The 19,194-nt window shown below is 38.6% G+C and overlaps 2 protein-coding genes and 3 long non-coding RNA genes across 10 annotated transcripts; 2 read left to right on the forward strand and 3 right to left on the reverse strand.

The window, feature by feature from the left end:
• Positions 1–931: 931 nt before the first annotated feature.
• On the reverse strand, positions 932–5,580 carry LOC124190803. Of its 3 annotated transcripts, XR_006873088.1 has the most exons (9): positions 5,493–5,580; positions 5,258–5,402; positions 5,073–5,163; positions 3,159–3,366; positions 2,893–2,968; positions 2,638–2,790; positions 2,424–2,572; positions 2,010–2,231; positions 932–1,937 (listed from the first exon to the last, which is right to left on the reverse strand). It is a non-coding gene; the product is annotated as an uncharacterized LOC124190803 (long non-coding RNA). The 3 variants fall into 3 exon arrangements; XR_006873087.1 differs by having other exon boundaries at positions 5,258–5,575; XR_006873089.1 differs by lacking the exons at positions 5,073–5,163; positions 5,258–5,402; positions 5,493–5,580 and adding an exon at positions 3,437–3,946.
• Positions 5,581–6,471: 891 nt separating this feature from the next.
• Positions 6,472–9,085, reverse strand: LOC124190805. Its single transcript, XR_006873091.1, has 5 exons — positions 8,901–9,085; positions 7,124–8,672; positions 6,842–6,993; positions 6,693–6,780; positions 6,472–6,616 (listed from the first exon to the last, which is right to left on the reverse strand). It is a non-coding gene; the product is annotated as an uncharacterized LOC124190805 (long non-coding RNA).
• Positions 9,086–11,210: 2,125 nt separating this feature from the next.
• Positions 11,211–19,067, forward strand: LOC124190793 (nucleolar protein 12-like). 3 transcript variants are annotated; one of them, XM_046583656.1, is made up of 4 exons: positions 11,211–11,259; positions 18,247–18,328; positions 18,558–18,776; positions 18,838–19,067. In XM_046583656.1, the coding sequence occupies exons 1-4, from the start codon at positions 11,250–11,252 to the stop codon at positions 18,890–18,892; spliced, it is 366 nt and encodes a 121-aa protein (XP_046439612.1). In that variant the 5' UTR covers positions 11,211–11,249; the 3' UTR covers positions 18,893–19,067. The 3 variants fall into 3 exon arrangements, with proteins under 3 accessions (XP_046439612.1, XP_046439613.1, XP_046439611.1); XM_046583657.1 differs by lacking the exon at positions 11,211–11,259 and adding an exon at positions 17,568–18,120; XM_046583655.1 differs by lacking the exon at positions 11,211–11,259 and adding an exon at positions 17,571–18,172.
• On the reverse strand, positions 12,634–16,367 carry LOC124190787 (A disintegrin and metalloproteinase with thrombospondin motifs adt-2-like). The gene is made up of 16 exons (XM_046583646.1): positions 16,264–16,367; positions 15,977–16,194; positions 15,726–15,912; positions 15,485–15,662; positions 15,370–15,419; positions 15,062–15,298; positions 14,736–14,994; positions 14,530–14,671; positions 14,411–14,457; positions 14,253–14,334; positions 14,019–14,181; positions 13,848–13,943; positions 13,665–13,785; positions 13,357–13,584; positions 12,997–13,286; positions 12,634–12,935 (listed from the first exon to the last, which is right to left on the reverse strand). The coding sequence occupies exons 1-16, from the start codon at positions 16,330–16,332 to the stop codon at positions 12,795–12,797; spliced, it is 2,508 nt and encodes an 835-aa protein (XP_046439602.1). The 5' UTR covers positions 16,333–16,367; the 3' UTR covers positions 12,634–12,794.
• Positions 15,583–16,900, forward strand: LOC124190802. Of its 2 annotated transcripts, XR_006873086.1 has the most exons (4): positions 15,583–15,653; positions 15,719–15,902; positions 15,990–16,208; positions 16,802–16,900. It is a non-coding gene; the product is annotated as an uncharacterized LOC124190802 (long non-coding RNA). The 2 variants fall into 2 exon arrangements; XR_006873085.1 differs by having other exon boundaries at positions 15,719–16,208; positions 16,802–16,892.
• Positions 19,068–19,194: the final 127 nt, after the last annotated feature.

The following is a 19,194-nucleotide window of genomic DNA, read 5'->3' on the forward strand; positions in this document are numbered from 1 at the left end:
GAAGTACGCGTACGTACAAAAGAAAACATGAACTTTACCACAAATTTGACGAAGATCACGAATATGTGGTTCTTTTGTGCGTCGAATGAATATTTACTGAACTACTGACTGAAATGCGAAAACCGGAAATAGAAAAAAAGCACATTATTTAGAAATATAACAAGTGAGCTTTGTTGGTGGAATTGTTATCGTCAGTTTTCACTAAAAATTGTCTAACAGCAACTGCCGATAAATGTTTTAGAGATGTGCAAAGTAATTCAAAATAAATACAGCAAATAGGGCAAAAGTAAAAGACATCTAGCGCTAGGAGGAAGAAACGTTTTAAAATAGTTTGAAAATAATTTCCACCTTTAAGTCATCGGCACTCATTGAAATTACAAAGGAAAAGGATAAGAAACATCGATACTTACGTAATATTCTCTTCACCTAATAATCACATCAAGAAACCGCCACACATCACCAACAGCCCAACACTGCAAACACTAAACTCCAAACGGTGATCAATCCACAATGTCTGGATCCTGCAACACTCACGCACTCAACCGAAAGGTAAAAACAAAAACAATAAGACACAAATTATTTCTAATTACACATTTATTGATCTATGCTGCCTTAAAAAACAAAATGAGTAGATCGCATCAGGAAAAAAAAACGAACTTAACAAGCTGAAGTTCAAATCCGGAAACTCACACCCACTTAAACCCACAAGAACGCCCAGACTTAAATCCGACACATGTTCTCAATTGCAAACATTAGACTAGAGAATGACAAGGACTGAAATAGTCACGAGTGACATAACTCGCCTCGAATCTAACTAGCTATCCCACCCCCTAGAACTGCCAACACTACAAGGATTCAATCGCTAAACATTCTTACAATAAAATCCTCTTTGATACGCATTTATAGTTATGGAAATGTTGCTAATTAAACATTTAAACAATAAATGCAATCATGTTCATGGGTGTCAATATCACGTCATGACTCGGTGGAACTTAACATATTTATATGAACGGTGTCACAGAATGCTCTACAGTTCTGCTTCCTACTCTCTTAAACAGGACCTAAACCTTCCCTGAACTTTCTTCAACAAGATTCGAACACAAAATTCCATCTTAACAATTTGAAGATGTAACCAATAACCTACTGATGATGTACCCGAAATTGAAACATTCCACAAAATTCCCAACCAAACCTTAAGGATCTGATGATCAAACCCGATGTAAGACCTTTGTTTAATAGCTGTGGATAATAGCTATTATTTATAAGAACTGAGAAAGTCCCCAGGTCCGTTATCTACTCCCTCCATACTGTCTCCCACTGTTTCCCATGTCTGTTCTTATTATATATAACCATGCAGGTACTAACCTAATACTTCCCCAATTAACTCTTACTCACACAACTACTTACGTTAATGCATCGTCGCATTTAAAAGAAAAGATAAACTTCGATATAAACAATTGCGGCAGCGTTATCTGACTTACCATCACAATACTGGCCTTGGACGCACGATCACCGCCAATCTAACTTTCTACAGCGGCTTCGACTCGGCCAATACGCCAACTGTCTGACGATTTCTCAGATACGCTACTCTAGGCGCTTCAAAAAAAGACGAAGAGCAGAACAAAAAACAAACAAAAATAACAAACAAGTTCACGGCAATTTCAAACAATCACAAAGAGAAATGAATCAAGTCGGAATACTGTCCAGCAGATCGACTGGAGCAGTGACATCTGATGTTGAATGGTGGACAACGATCTCATTTGGTACGACATTGAAAAATTCAGCTGGGGAGTAAAATTTGTCTTCGCTGGATCCCTAAATGGCGGGATTGAATAAGCGAGTTGATCCTGGCGATATCTGTGAGTTGTTACGCCGGGTCATTCGAGAGAACCAAGATATTCTTCAGCCGATCGAATGATTTGATTCACGATCCTCAACTGGGCAGCAATAAAATTAAAAAAGAATTAAAATCTTTGAGTTAAAAAAAAATAGTTCTAATGGAATTTTACCAAGTAAATATCTTTTGTCACTCCGGCAACACACGGACGATCCTAGTTTCGGTTCATTGCAGTCATGTTGTCCGATGCGATGCAAACGGCCAAACTAATAATTGGCGAATCGACGCACTAAACGGGCGAGTAAGTTCGTGATTCCAGGACCTTTATCGGCAGCTGCTGTTGAACTGGAGACCATTCTTTGAGGATGGGGTCGCTGCTGCTGCTCCCGCTTCACTATTATTGACAAAGGCATAAGACAAACGTGAATATGGGCGATCAACAGACGAGATTTTCCACCATCCATCTCCTATTACATAATTACTCTACATAACTTTTGACATTTCATGGACATTTGTTCGCCAATATACAAAGCCATCTAGTGTTAAAAACTCAACCATTTCTTAATATTTTGCACTGAAACTATACCGGAAGTGAGCGAAGGGTCCTGAACTGTCGAGCTGTCATATAACTTGACCAGAGATCTGTGATTTGTCTTTGATCTGTGATCCTCTTGAAATTTGGCATGAGACCTCCACTCGTAGACCAGTCAGCTATACTTTGCGACGTAACTTCACCTGTATAAAGCAAAGAAACAAGAAAGTAATGAATGAAAGAAAGTTAGTTATTATTCTAAAAATACCTGAGGATACCAGAGAAAGAAGTGGGACTGTTGTAGGGTCATCAGCTTTCCGGTTTTAGTCTCATAGAAAGAGGACATTTCACGAGGATTGTGAACCGTTGTTCCTGATTGAAATGCTTTGCCTGGCAGTGGACGATGATGATATCGGTAGGTCTTGATCAAAACAAAACAATCAAAAGTAAAATTACTACACTTACTGTCAAATAATTTTCTTTATAGCATTTTCCTGTGAAATATCTTATGAAGATTTCTAACCTGAAATGGATAATAAACAGATCCCGATGATTATCGCTAAAAATGCACCGGATTTTAGAGCCTTGACATCTTCCACCTGTCCAAAATTTGGGTGGAACCAGTTTTTCTCATATAAAAACGAAGATTAGGTATCGGGCATGTCAAATCAAATTTTACGAACTAACAACTAGAGAAATTTTCAGGGTGATTTTTATCCTTGAGTACAGCTAAGAGTTTCGAGGATGTCATCGAAAGTTATAAGGAAATGTAAGCAAACGTTTACTTACCTAATCTGATCATTCCGATAACAGATGGCAAGGAATCCGGTTGCGACGTCGGTGTAAGTTGGATGCTAGTGTCAATCATGTATCTTTGCTTAACTCGCCACAACCCGTAATGGAGAACTTGTGCGACAAGTAACATTTGAGGTGTCTCCTCTGACGCGATGAATCAGCATCTACGCGCATGTCGGTCGTGATCCAAAGATTCTAGAGTCTGAAAAGAGAAATAAGGAATTTTGTTAAAATAGATTTGTTTTTGTTTGACGTGGAACTGTAATCCACACCAATCCCCATGTAGACTGGAGATTGGAATTCTTCTTAATCCAGGCAAACATTGTGTCTGGCAGTTTACATAGTTAGGTTGCTGTTACTGAATGTTGGAGTTCACTCCATAGCACTTGTTCTACATCGATGGATTCTCTAAAGAGCAGTTCAGTTCACGTACACAGAACAACATTTTACGGCATCACTTATTTGTCTTTAAGGGAAATAGAAAAATCCAATGCAGGCGAACCCATCAATGCATCATTTCTTACACCAATTTAATCTGGGCACATCGGCTGTTTTCAACCACGTTAAAAGGGGGGGGGGGGTAACGAGTCACTCATGGGTAACACAGGATAGGAAATCGCAATCGAGAAAGAAGAGCGAACTTTTTCGTGAGGCCTCGGCCACATTTTTTAAATGCCCACTACAATCAAACAATTCAATGAGAGTAAAGTAAAGATGGTAAAGAGTAAAAGTTACGAGATACATGTTATTTACACTGCAGAGTGCAGACGAACTTGAGTGAGGAGAACTGGCCAACTGGGAAGCGGTGTTGCCAGTCTAATATTTAACTTTTAGAAGCCTGTAAGAAACGCATCTGGCGGTACCGTTGCTAACTAGATCATTCTCACAATATGATAAATCAACGGCAAATTTCTTGGGAAAAATATTGTCAGCTACCTGTGCTGCGTTAGCAGGGTACCCGAAGCCGAAGGGCTGTTAGGTGATTTTTTTTTCCACCACAAAAAAAAATAATAAATAGAAAATGACCTATCTCCTGCTGCAACCAGGATGACTCTGGTTTCGTTGAGAATAAATTCAAATCTGTATAAGCTTTCACTTCTTCTTTACTTATCATATGGAAATAAGAGGGAAGTGAATGAGCGGGATGACTGCGATAGGATACGAACCCTGAACTCCAGCGTGCCTAACAGAGACTATACCACTAGGTTATCAAGTAATGCATTTTGAAAATGAAATATTGTTAGATATTCTCTGTCAATACTGTTTAAGGATATGATCTACTTCCGGAAATAATTAGCTCAGGATATGCGACTATGGTGTAGTGGTTATAGCATCTAGCGTTGTATGCAAATGTACCGTGTTCGATTCCCACTTCCGCCACATTGTCCCCCATTGTTGTTCTGCTTTGTATAATATAACTACTTGTACTTACTAACACTACTTGTACTAACACTAACTACTAAAACTACTTACACCAACTACTAAAAATTGATATGCGCGGCATATTAAAAAAAAAAAAAAAACTTTAGATAAATTCGTTGTGGCAAGTCAGATCGATTATCATCGTAAGACGTGGGACACTCTTGGACGCCGTAGTACTCGAGGGTTGGCTACTGAATAAAAGTCTGACTTCCGATCAAATTCACCAAAATTGTCGCCTCGTCAATAATTTCTGATTGGATTACTACCTACTCCACTGAAAGCTCAGTGAAATAAGGAGTCCATCAGTTTAAAATAAGGAACCAAAATAAGCGATTCGATCTGCATTTTCCTTACTGAATAGAGAAATGTTTGAAGCCGAGAACAGGAATGCAATGCGAGAATGGGAAATGGAGCATGTTGATGATAACAGCCCAAATCTTTTTAAAAGCACAAATCAAAACTAAAATCCTTGAGGAGACATCCTACCTTATTATGATGAAGACAGCTTACATGAACACCCCCACCAGCAGCAAGGTGAACCAATGTTTGCGTGCTGACATACACGACTGTGACAACTCTGTTCGAGAGAGAAGAAACGATGATTAATGAGTACCAGATAAACATAAAAGGGCACCAAAACAAATCCAAGCGGAACTTCAAGTTTGTTTCACCTGAGCTTCTTTTCATCGATACTGGTTGACGAGCAGTTGTCATCGTACGACGATACCAGCTAAATCAACATGACGTTTGTCTGGAAAAACTATTGATTCTTCGCTTCAATGTCTTGGTGATTTCTGATATGAATGGGCGTTGGCACTGCTCTGGCAATAACACGGCAGAGGTTATAGAGTATATTCAATAACACGTTCTCTACTTGTCAACTTTATCTTCTTCGAGATACCTAACCTTGATGATTGAAACCACCTTGACGGGAAACCTGTTTTAGATGACAGCCAGTGACAGAGTACCATCACCCCGGAACCTCGACTTTCGTTGGCAGTCCTGCAATAATAGGTAGAATAAATTTTATGTCAGAATTTGCATAAAAATAAGGGACATTTCATAAAAACTAATAAGCTTTTTAGCACTTCACATGACAACGGGAACAAGGGAACAAGTCTGAGCAAAATTGAAGCTTTGAAATTAACCGAATTTCCTTAACTAGCTCATGACTCATGAGATGTTGTTTTGGCATAAAGTGAAAGTTGCAAAGAATTGAGAATGACCTAAGTTAAAAATCAATACTAAATCTGAATAGTAGATGCTAGAAGGCAGTATTATAACCGCTTAGATTATTACAGGGAATTCAAAACCCCTCCCCCCTACCCGAAAAAAAACACTAACAAATCAATTCTGCTGAAATAAGATCAAACTGAACATAACAAGTAGGCCTATGAAGCTTAGAAACCGCTACAAACTTTTTTTTTCTAGTGGAATTTTAATGACAACCAACAAACAAACAAACGTGATGACTGTTGAGTTTAGGGACTGAAAATGAAAGTAACGCCACTTATACGTTTGCAGCTATCAGAGTATGTTGTTATGGGTGCAGATGCATACAATTCACATCACACATCCTCGGTCTTTCGGCAAGTCGGCAGCAAGTGAAAAAAAAAAACTTATTCAAGGGAATCAAGGCTTCATTTGATTAAATATTACGAATTTTGATCCGGAACGGAGCAGCGTAGGTTTAAAACGCAAAAACGACAAAATTGGACCGTTCCTAATAGGCCTACTGTTACTCTATTGAGTAAACTCAATTTTAATTGCTCGAATTTTAATTGCAGAATAAAAATTCTATCAGCAAAATAACATTACGCAGTATTTTGATATATAAAGCTCATTCGACTCTGTTCTTCATTTTTACTTCCATTTTGCATCAAAGCCTTTGCGTGATATTTCGTCCTTGATTCGTTAAATATTTGCATACCTTGATCGTTTATGGAAACAGGGAGTGATTGTGGGGGCATCACGATCCCGCCGGTTTGTCACACCCTGATAGGGCGATTGTTCGCCACCTAATCTGGACACTGAAGTACAAAAAGGGAAATACTTTAGTATACAGGGCAGACTTTTTTCTTCTAAAAAACCAATGAAGATTCGGACCTATAAAAGACGGGACTGACTCCTGAATTTCCGCACAATCGACGATCGTCTAGTTAGCAAGTAGTTCGGTAGACGAAATTAATCTCGACTGTATAACCATGACAGACTTAATAAAGGTAACAAAATCATTAATATTCAATCGACTTTACTTTTTAAGGCAAGGTTTTTCAATATTGGTAATTAATTTAATTGAAGTCGAACTCTTTTGGATTCCAGCGTATTTTGACGCTGTCTGGTTTGATGGCCTCTCTTGTTGCCTCGGCTCAGTTGCCATCCACCACAAATGGTTTCCTTCCCTCCCCTTTAGAAAACAGGGAAAAATAAACTTGCATCGTTCAGACTAAGGATAAATTCTTGAGAATGCTTTAGAAAAGCGTAATAACAGCGACAGTTGAAAGAAAAAAAAAACTTAATTCCTCGCGGCATCTTACCTTAGGGTGATGATGACTCGTCTGGATGACGCCAACAAAGTAAACCCATTTTGAGTGCGGACATTCACGGCCTGGAGCCCTGGACCTTGACTGGATGACCGAATGGAGTTAAACTTCCAAACTCTACAGGTATGCGAATGTTAAGTCGAAGGTATGACACCAACGCTGATGTATGAATGCGATATTGGCGATGTTGCGGAGGGCTTCTAGCACCAGTTCTGTTGGAAAAAAATGTAAAGAAAAAAACGATTTAAACGATAAATTCATTCTGAAACGATTAAATGTGGGTTCAACAGCCTCTCGTCCCTCATGAAGGAGTAGTGCTGGTTGGTATTCAATCAATATTCATGTGCCGGATTTTTTTAGCAACAATTTATCCAAGTGACAAAAAAAACCCGAATCTTATAGTAAGTCAAACTTTAGAAAATAATTTTGAAAAAAAAAATGATCAAAGCCGCGAACACCCCCTTGATTTTTGTTTTCAATCACATCCATATTGTTTTACATTAAAATATTTTAAAAGAAGAGAAAACTACAGTTCAGAAGTTATTCAAATTCTTTATCCCCTTCCCTTCAAACTAGTTGTTAGTTTAAAATAAACTCGTTTAGGATACCGAAAGCCTCCTAGGACCCAGGAACCTGACAGACTGCCCAGTCACACACGGCAGGAGTCCACGGTGGAGGGACCTTAACGGATCCCCACCCGGTCACACACTGCCTCAAGAGCCAACGCCACCGTTTATAGGTGTGGACGCTTGAAGTGCAACATGTGCAGGAGGGCTGATTGCTGAGCCAGCTCCGTAAACAACGGTCTACCGGCCCACAATCAGCTCCTCTCCTCTACAGCCAACGCCACCGTTTATAGGTGTGAGCTTGAGGAACTGCAAGTCCTAATATGCTAGTTCGGCTTACAGACACCCAACAGGATATTAAAAAATCCAACAACTAATTTGGAGGAAGAGAGATAAATTATAAACAATAACAATCAAACTGTAATTCCCACCCCCTTGAAAAATAAATTAGTGCTAAACAAAATGGTTGTAATAGAAAAAAAGACCAAGTGAGTGTCTGCACGCTTGTTCACATAAATAGGAATGTTTAAAAAATCTTAACATTTACAAGTTGGCGAAAAAAATTCTTCTGATGTTTCCATTACAGAAAAACAAAATGAAATGAAATCTAAATCTTATTCAACTAAATTTTCTTTTAACCTATATTTTAAATTAAAAATTAATGTAAGCAACACCATGATAATTGTAGAATTAAGTAAGGCAATACCGAGAAAACTAAAATAGACTAAAGACAACTTGTCAACAGTCAGAAAAGTTAGCACGCAAACAGGAATCTAGACTAGGACAAACCTATGCTGAGTCTGATTACGAAAAATGGCATTTGCAAGGAATAGATAAAAAAAGTGGTAAATAACATTGCTCAGAATCTGTCTAAAGAGAAAGTGAATGGTTCTTAACTTATTCGTTGAAAAGGTCCACTCTTTCTGGTCTATCCAAACACTCGTGCAATATTCTTCCTGGACTTTTGGGACAGCATTCTACAAAGAAGTTCATATGCAACGAGACAAGAAAATTTAATTTAAAAAAATGTTATTGACGTTGGAACTTGTAAACGCTCGAAACAATCATGCACTCGGTTCGAGTTTAACTTTGTTGTGCACCCATTAGACAAGTATCCTGATTGTTTTATACCACTTACATTTTCGTGGCTTTATTTCGTAAAATTATTAATGTTTTACTTAACTTCTATGCAACTCATACTTAACTGGAAATCACTGCAGCAGATTTTCTTTTTTTTTTACTACCCCGGTGGCTTGTTTTCAAAATAACCTTAGCTCTCGCGTGGTCGTGGTTGATGGCGGCCGCCATTCTTGTTTGGATCGTGCTGTGTTGCCAAAGCCCAAACTTAAAAGCTCCGGAAAGTTAGTTATCCGCGCCATGGGCCATGGCACGAGTCTGTGTAAAAATTAACATTCTAATTTACGTTTTGAAATTATCCGAATTTCCTTAGCTACCTCATGGGATGTTCTCATCATAAGGTGAAAGTTGCAACTAATTGAGGAAGACCAGCGTTAAGAAAAATTAATGCTCGAATTGAATAGCAAACGCCAAAAGCCAAAAGACAGGATGACTGACTGCTAAATTTACTATTTCATAAAATTTGACTATTCAGAAATAGGAAACCTGATACTTGTCATAGTAATTCAATGTTATATATTCTTTCCTTTTATCGGACGTGGTCTGCAAACATTGTTTCTCCTAGAAACAAGATTGAATACAAAATTCGAATGTTTGGAATGAATGATGGCTTGTTACTTATTTTAGATACTCGATCGTTGTCGACTTAAATATTGGGCGTTGGCTATACCTTCAACACATAAAAATGAATTAACCATTGTTAAAAGAACTAAGAAGAGAATCACGAAGGCATGGTATAGCTATAGCTGTACACCAGATAGTATGTATACAAGTATGTAAGGCCAAGTAATGCCCAACTTAAACTTGGCCGGACGTACTTGCGACTCGCCCAACGTAACTATAGCCCCACTAAAACAGCATCGGTTGTTACCAGGGTACCGGTACTAGTAGATGGACCGTGAGTTCTGCTGTTGTTCGACTGTAGAATTCTATTACATTTTATCCTGGATTGAATAGAGAACCGTTGATGACACAATTTTATTGATGCAAAGCGGAAGCTCTCAGGGGGGGGGGCAATTACACTGTTATTTTTGTGGACAAGAACTTCGAAAATTTTATAGGAAATTGTCAAACTTCATATCGATAGAACAACACTTATCAAATTATACCGTCAGGTGAGGCCAGGAAGGGCCAGACATAAGAGTCACAAAGAGCACTTGGAATCGTCGAGGACCCTATGCGCTGGTCATTTGAATAAAAATCGACGGGTGGGGAACGCTTGTTGCCTTAAGCAACGTAATCGACGTAGTATAAAAATCTAATCTCCAATTTCATTTGATAAAGTGAGCAGTGCTGACAAAATTGGTTCTACGGTTGTTCGTTCTTTTACGTTTCTTTATAAAGGTATCCAATAAATTAGTTATTGTGTTTTTTAACAAATAAAGTTTAAAGGTAGCGTTTGCCGTTTTGTTAATTTGCATAATACAACTCACGTTTTTTTATCGTTGTCCGTAAGGTTATTAAACGTGTCACTTGGAATTTTCTTCGGGAATAAAGTTCACTCGCTCTTGTGATGCTTAGAGTATGTATAACGTTATTTTGGTTGGGTTCTTTTCATCAACGACCGCTCCCATTATTTTTGCTTATTTCCTTGGCAATTACGGGACAGTCCATTATAGTAGCCAACTCTTGACAAAATACTGGAACTCGATTGTGAAAAAATTTTAGGAGAAGGAGGGGTTGTGCTAAAGTTTTTGAAGATGTATGGGATGATTAATAAGACATACGTGTGCTGATCAATCAAATGTTGGAAAAAGATCCAGAGAAGTGAATTTACCTCTTTGTACGTCACTCAGGAAGTCCAACAAATTGAAGCAAAAAATTAAAATAATAAAGAAGAGATACCGTATAGACTAATTGTTATTCATCATTGAGAGTGCACAAGCGCGCCCATTTGACTTGATTATTATTATTCGAATTTTGGAGCCATTTGATCCGTGTCGAGAAAAAAAAATTGCTAAATTCTATCCCAATCCCTCTCGTGGTATTAATGTGCAACTTTCCAAGTACTCCTTTTGCGAAAGAGTCGTCATTTGGATGGCCGATGGCGTCACATTAAAAAAAAATTACATAAGATCCATAACTTCGAGATATCGAGCAGCGTGGATTTTTAGATGGCCTGTAATGGGAGCGTAATTCTCTAAATCGCCATATCCAAGTCGGTATTATTTTCCGAGAACCGCCGAGAACTGCGGAACAATTATCCTTCGACCACCTCGTCACCTTGCCTACGTTTTATCAAGGCTAAACAAGGTCTCAAGTGGGTAAACGTTTACGTTTTAAATGGAAATCGACAATTATCATTTGACCTTGTTGATCATCAACGACGTTTCACACTCTGCGTCTGCGGATCGCTCTACTGAATAGGTTTTTAGGTTAGTCGCTTTCCAAATCGAGGAGTGTCAAGTTCTACCAAAATGAAAAACAGTAAGATGGAAATAAGAGACTTGATTTTAAAATTGGTTTTAATTTATAACTTTTATCTTTTTCATTATTATTTTTTAGGCTTATTTCGTATTAGGAAGAAAAGAAGAATGGGTGTTATTACTTCATTGGACGAGTCTGATCAAGAGCAACCAACAGAGTACAAAACAAAGCTTGTTTTTTTATATTTTTCAAATTGAAGTGATTGTTTAATTTATTCAAAATGGTGTTTTGAAGACCTCAGCTGTCCATAGCGGGACTATGTCGCCGTCATTCCTCACTCATTCAAAAACGCGATAGATTTGATTTGGGCGGGTTTCCGTGCCATATTTATTGCCCGATTTATTGGCAGGCCATTTCTTCTTTGAAACCTGATTCATTCCACATCCCAATATTTGTTTCGTTGTAACTGAAAAAGTCTCAATTTAAACATTTATTTCACCCCTTTTTTTTCTCACCGTTTCCATGACGTGTTGTCCGGCGCAGCCCCCCCCCCCTCCAATATTCAATTAAAATTATTAATTATTGCCTATCGGGCAATACCCGATGAAACAACTTGTTGTTATTTTGATTTTTCGTTCTTCAAGATTCTAATCGATTTTTATATTTATTTTGTTTTACAGAGAAGAAGAAGTTTTAAGTGACACAGATGAGACCAATGATACCGAGGAGATAATTAGAGCAAAAGCTGGACTCAGGGAAGCGAAAGAGTATACTGCTAAGATTAAGCGATTATATGAGTTAGCTGCGAGTCGCCTCGAAGAGATCGAGAATGGAGTGCTGTCTGCCTATGTAGCTACTCCAGAGGAAGTTGAGCTTGAAATGTACACACAGAATATATCTTGTGGTAGCTATTGATTAACAAATTTTTATGAAATTATTTAGGTGGTGCGAGATGAGGAACAGGATGAAGGCAAACGGATCAATCGTAAACTCCAAGAATTTGTTCGTCGTTTTCCCCCTCCTTCCTGCTACATTTCATTATACTTTACCTCGTCCTATTATTGCCATCACACACCTTTAAACTTCACTCCGTACTACGAGCAATCTAAAAATTGAATTATAATGTGTGAAGCTGTAATTGTGGTGTAATGGTTTGATCTTGTCTACATGGCAATTACACCTATAAAGGCGTTATTTTATTTCTTCGTTTCTGTTCGTATTTTGTGGTAGCAAATGATGCACCCCGTTAATTAGCTCAGCAAATTTCAAATTTCTATCCCTTCGTTCTGGCTTAGTTTGAAATATTATTCAAATTTACCAGGACAGTGGAATTACCCATGAAGTACCACCGTGAATGATTCTAACAACCGTAAACAAATTCTAAACAATAATTCTTTTCTGTTTACAAATTGAAATAAGAAATCGACAAACTATGGCAGCATCAATAATTCATCGTATATTCCCCGCCATGCGATTCATCCATTAATTGACTAGAAAAACAACCGTTACTCAACTCACTAATAAGAAAATAACCTGCTAAATTCTATCCCAATCCCCCGTGGTATTAATGTGTTCACCTTTCCAATTCAAATCTTTTACTTTGGTGGTTTCAACGTGATGAAATCTTGATCGTCATAGCCGGAATGGCTGTTTAGGCTTTCTTCGGCGGCTTTGACAGTTTCCTCATCGATTTCTTCTTTCACAGGTTTGCCGTCCTTGTCCAGCATAAAGTACTCCTTTTGCAAAAGAAACGTCATTTGAATGGCGTCAAATTGAACAAAAATGAAAAGATCCAACCTCGAGAGCAGCGGGAATTTTATGATGGACTTTGCCTGTCATTGGGGCGTTATTCGCCATGTCCAAGTCTGAACTTATACCAGAAGTGCGGACCAATCCTTCGGCCACTTCGATCGACGCGCAAGATCTGTGGAGGCAATAAAGATCCATTTGGCCATCGTTGCCACACCAAGTTCCGTCAGGGAAATGAGCAGAAACTTCAGGTAAACTGTTCAACTCGAATCGTGGGCTGTAAAATCCTTCTCTATCGTTTCGCTGGCAGAAAATGGCACACGATTGCCATGGCCGTTCTGGTAAGATTGAAATTTTTATAATCACTTTAAATGTTATTTATTAAATTCTATGATCTTCTTATTATACTTTCAGAGAAGGCCGCCTGAATGCCAGTTCCCTTTGGATCGATGAATGGCACAAGTTTACTGAACTTGGCGCATTGTTGGCCAGCATATTCGACTGGTGTTGAACGAGGTTTTTCACCGCAAAGTTGAGCATCGTCGCAAATTGTCGCTTTGATGCTTGAACCTTCACATCGATGCAATACGTCACTTGGCTTTGGATTGTTGCATTCCCTTTCGCTTTCCACTGCTCCTATTGCACATGTAAGGATCATTTTGATACTATTGTATAAGCAGAAGCCCAGTGAAATGCAAATTATGTGAATCGTATACCTCTAGATTTTTGTAGACACCCAGAACCGCAGGGTTTATTTTTCCAGTCGGACCATCCACCTTGAACTGCTTCTACATTTAAAGCACGACCAGTCGATACGCATTTGCCTCCATTACACCACTACTTGATCAAAATCAATTAGTATAATAATAAAATAACCAGATTTTTTTAAAGATAATAACCATTGAATTCCCACAGACAGTTCCTGGGAGAGCTGGCCCGGAGGAATAGTAGCCGTCACGATTTGGCGTTCTACATTTCATGGAATTGCACGACTCCTGATGAATTACAAAATATATTTAAGAAAAGGTTATGTGTTCTATTTTATTAGAAATTTTATTTTTAGAGTTTACGGCAATGTCGGCGTTAGTGGCGAAGTAAGCAACGGCAGCCTTGTCCCGCAAGAGAATGCGGCACTGCTCATCGGCCGACCATAACTGACCAGGTCTATTTCCGTATTTGTTGTGGTTATAATCGGGGAAGTTGCCAGAAGGAAGATCGTTCATGCAAGTTTCTCTGTCGTGACGATGAAATTTTGATCAGTATATAGCGCCATTAATGTTGGGTCCAAAAAGTGTTTTACTTACGTGATGGAAGCAAAAGTTTTGGCGCTGCAAGTTGACCACGTAGCCTCTCCTACAACACCTCGAGAAGGACTCATTATGAAACCTGCAAGAAACGGCAAGAAACATTTGAATTTTCACATTATTGTTGTTCTTAAACTTCACGGACAATTCAAAATTACCCTCTGTCGCGCAGACGTTCCCACTGCTGTCGTGAGACATCCCTAAACTAATCAAAAGAAATCATTTACAAAAATGTTAGCGAATTAATGATTAACACATTTTTCAGGTATTCACTCACTTGTGGCCAATTTCATGTGCCATTACGTAAACTGAAGTGAATCCGGTGGAAGGATACGGTTGACCTCGCTGGTTCGTGACTCCAAATTCTCCGATGACGCAATTGTAAATGTCAGTGCAAACGCCAGTGACAGTTGACAAACCTGAAGTGAAAAAATAATTAATTAATTTTCCCAAGGTAATTTTTAATGCAATTTAATTTAATACCCATTGTGACGTAATTATTTTTCCCTTTTTCAACTGCATAAAAATCGAGTCCAGATAAAAGAAGTGCCATATCCCAATGTTCGGCATCGCTGTCGGAGGGTTTGTTTAATTTCGTCTGAAAAGAGCAGAAGGAATCGAGAAGTTTCCCACGCTCTCCGTTGTTTACTAAATTGGCCGGTGGTTTTGCGTGGAATTCCATGTAAACAATCGACAAGTCGACACGTTGGCCCAGACTAGGAAGGTGGTACAGTGCTTGCATCTATTACAATGAATTTAATGCTAAATTTTTAGTCTAAAGTTCCTTTTAATTTAGAATACTTTCTCACCGCATTGACGAAGGCAAGGATCAGCTCACGAAGTTTCACATATTCTCTGGTCCCTAAGTAGGGCATGAACAAAGAAAGTGCAGCTGAATCCACAAAAACGCCTAGCTCTATAACCTTGTTTGGTGCAGCAGCTTTACTTCCAATTGTTTTCTCAAGTGTATTTTTGCCCACATTTTTTGCCGATTTATCAGTAGAAGCTTTGTTGCTCTTTCGCTTTTCAATTGTTTGTGATTCCATCTGTTAAAAAAAGGATTTTTATGTTTACGGGATCTGTAACCAAGAACACTGAGACTTGAAGACAGTGTTACCACAACTGATTGACGAGTGATGTTTGATTTTATCTGCATCGGTAATTCCGCTTATGAGATAATAGTTGTCATTAAATAATGGTAACGAAAATGTATTCTTAATGTTAATAGTTACCATCGCAGCTTTCTTGATGGGCTTTGAGATGTGGGAAAGGATCAACGGCACGAACGATGTGAGCACCGATCATAATTATTTCGTTGTCTGTTTCATGCGGAGAGTTGAGCATTTGGCGGAGTCGCGAAGGGATTGGCTTGATTTCCATCGGTTTACCTCCATCAATCATGTAACCGTGCTGTTTAAATTATTCCATTAAATTTTAACTTTTTAAATTATTCAATAAAGTTAAAGACCATACGATATCGTCGTCTGTGCAGTGACTGAGAGCCGCAACTAATCCGTTGTCGTAGTGGAGAAAGTGGCACTCGTCACCTCGAGGATGTTCCTCCACAAATTCTTTGTCCTGCTCTCCGTTGCTCCTCACCACCGTCTTCATGTTAGGCGCCATGAGAAAGTTATTCGGACGCACTTTGAGGTTGTAGTTCCTATCAAATGAATCGACTGAAAACTCGTTCAACATTAAATTGTTATTAACTAATTGTTTCATACTTTCCGTTGGCAGCGAACGAATAATGGGCGTGATTTTCACGAGGGCCACTCCGCTTTGTTTTGGGACTGGCGTTTCGTTGAAGAGGATCTTCGGGCACGAAACTTCGATGGCGGCGGATGTAGACGACCTCGTACTCGTCGACTTGCGACGAATTGTCCACGCCAAATGTCCGTCCCAACTCGTCGACATTCATCAACGTGTGCAAAGTGCGCAACAACTAATACAGAAAAAGTAAGTGAAATTGTCATTCCCTCAGTTTATAGTCGAAAATAGATGGTCGATTTACCTCCGAGGGTTGTGGAAGCACTCCAGCTGAGGCCAAACCGATAGCAGACAAGAACAGAATCCACTTCATTGTAAAACAGTGCGAAATCTACTGAATGTTTCTGCGGAAAATCGAGCAATTTATATGCCACGATAGGAAACGGAAAGTTCCTTAATCTTATACCACCTGCTCGCCAGTATAATCTCAGTATCCTTTCTTGTACTTTTCAGCTGTCGAAATAACGCGGGCTCCCATGGCTGTGATTAATGTTCGTTTTTCGTATGGCAGTTTGTTTAGTATTTTAAAACCACTTTTTCTATCTTCTCTGTATTTCCCATATTCAATTTTCCGCCTTGCCTGCAAAATTCTAATTACGTATGAGCTCTTGGTTATTCATTCTTGTTTCGGTGTAGTGTGCTGTACCCCTATAACGTTAACTTAGGGAAATTAGGAATAGAATTTATTATTTTAAATTTTTTTTAGCTTGTGCCCAAGTCTATTATTTGCGTTGTCATTGTTTGTGTTGTGGACTTATAATTATCTACCCTATTTTCGACAGGCTTGCAGCGGAGGTCCTCATTATATCTAACTGTACTTTGTTACCTTCCGGACGAAAGAGGACCCTTCAAGATTTGACACAACGCCCAAGATCGAACAAGTTAGTAGCCTATTTTTATCCAAATCCAATCCATGTTACTATTTCAAGCCAGTGCAGTTTGATTTCTGCAAAGGTTTAATTCAACTGACCTTGACACGTTACCGAGGGGTTTTCCCTATTATTGGAATATGGATGCACGATTAAACGTGTTTCTTTTTAGGTTCGAATTGATGTGTGGATGCACTATGTCTCAAAGAAATTGTAGTTTTTCGCGAAGCTTTCAGAGCGTAGGGATTAAAGTGAGAAACATTTTTTTGGACGGCAGTACTACGAAATTTCCTACGTCAGTAATTAATGTAATCTCTGTAATCGAAAAGAATCGTTGAGCTACAAAGAGAAAAGTATCTCTTACAGTATATTTAGACGAACTTAACATATCAGTCGGTATCAGTTGGACACAATACAACGTGAGTTTATTGCCCTTTTACAGACCCTCATCAACCGGAAGCGTTTGCAAAGCATTTCCGTACATGCTGGTAGTCTTACAAAAATAATTCGTGATTCTCGGAACTTACCATTTTTCACAAAAAACTTCTTTCCTTTTTCTTTCAAAATATTTTATTTGAAAGTCGTCGCCAATTTAAAATTTTAATCAAACTCCGCCAAATTCAATTCAATTTGCGCCTTGATTTATCCGCCATGCAGATTTTATCATCCAATTGACTAGAAAAACAAACGTTACTCAACTCACTAAGAAGAAAAAAACTTATTAAACTATCCCAATCCCCCGTGGTATTAATGTTCACCTTTCCAATTCAAATCTTTTACTTTGGTGGTTTCAACGTGATGAAATCTTAATCGTCATAGCCGGAATGGCTGTTTAGGCTTTCTTCGGCGGCTTTGACAGTTTCCTCATCGATTTCTTCTTTCACAGGTTTGCCGTCCTTGTCCAGCATAAAGTACTCCTTTTACGAAAAAGAGTCGTCATTTAAATGGCTTCACATTGAACGAAAATGAAAAGATCCAACCTCGAGAGCAACGGGAATTTTGTGGTGGACCTTGCCTGTCATTGGAGTGCCCACTCGTACTCTTCCTAGAACTGCGGACCAATTATTCTTCAACCACTTCGTCACCTTACCTACGTATTTCCTTATCAAGGCTAAACAAGGTCTCAAGTGGATATACACGTTTTTAAATGGAAATCAACGATTATTATTTGACCTTGTTGATTGTTGATCATCGACGACGGTCCACACTCTGCGGATGGCTCTACTGAATAGGTTAGTCGCTTTCAAAGTCGAGGAGTGTCAAGTTCTACCAAAATGAAAAACAGTAAGATGGAAATAAGAGACGTTGTTTTTAAAATTGGTTTTGATTTTTTACCTTTTTTCATTATTATGTTTTAGGTTTATTTCTTGTTAGGAAGGAAAGAAAAATGGGTGTTATTACTTCATTGGATGACGAGTCCGATCAAGAGCAACCAACAGAGTACAAAACATTTTTTAAATCTAAGTGATGGTTTAATTTATTCAAAATGGTGTTTTCGTTTCATATCGTCATTCATGCGTGACCTTAGCTGATTAGGGGTTTCCTTGGCATATTTCTTGACAGGCCATTTCTTCTTTGAAACCTGATTTTTCCCTTATCCCGATATTTGTTTCGTTATTACAACTATTTTAAGATTTTAATGGATTTTTATATTTATTTTGTTTTACAGAGAGGAAGAAGTTTCAAGTGACTCAGATTCAGATGAAGATGAGACCAACACCAATGATTCCGAGGAGGTAATTAGAGCCAAAGCTAAATACCAGAAAACGAAAGAGGATCTTGCTAAGATTAAGCGATTATATAAATTAGCTCTGAGTCGCCTCAAAGCGATCGAGAATGGAGTGCTGTCTGCCTATGTAGCTACTCCAGAGGAAGTTGAACTTGATAGGTATCTACACACAATATATACTTTGTTGTCTTCATTGCTGAAATTTCATGACATTATTTAGGTGGTTCGTGATGACGAATAGGACGGAGGCGTCTAAACAAACGGACCAATCGTGAATGCCAAGAATTCGTTCTTCGTCTTCTCTTCCTGCTACATTTCCTTACTTACCTCAGTTTATTGCCATCACACTTCTAATATTGCCCTATGCTAAGCAAACTACAATTACATGATATGTATTGCAGTACATGTGGTCTTGAAATATAGGGGTGGATAACTCTTTTGTTTGTTCCATCTTGTTGTTTACTTGTTTTTTTCCACAAGCTAAGAGTTGCATCAGTGATCGTGTCTAAATAGATGTTATTCCAACCAAAAAGTTGTGCCAAAAAGTAGTGCGCAGTATACGCCGATGTGCACCACT

Source organism: Daphnia pulex, chromosome 3 (genome assembly GCF_021134715.1).
Source record: "Daphnia pulex isolate KAP4 chromosome 3, ASM2113471v1".
Lineage (NCBI taxonomy): Eukaryota > Metazoa > Arthropoda > Branchiopoda > Diplostraca > Daphniidae > Daphnia > Daphnia pulex.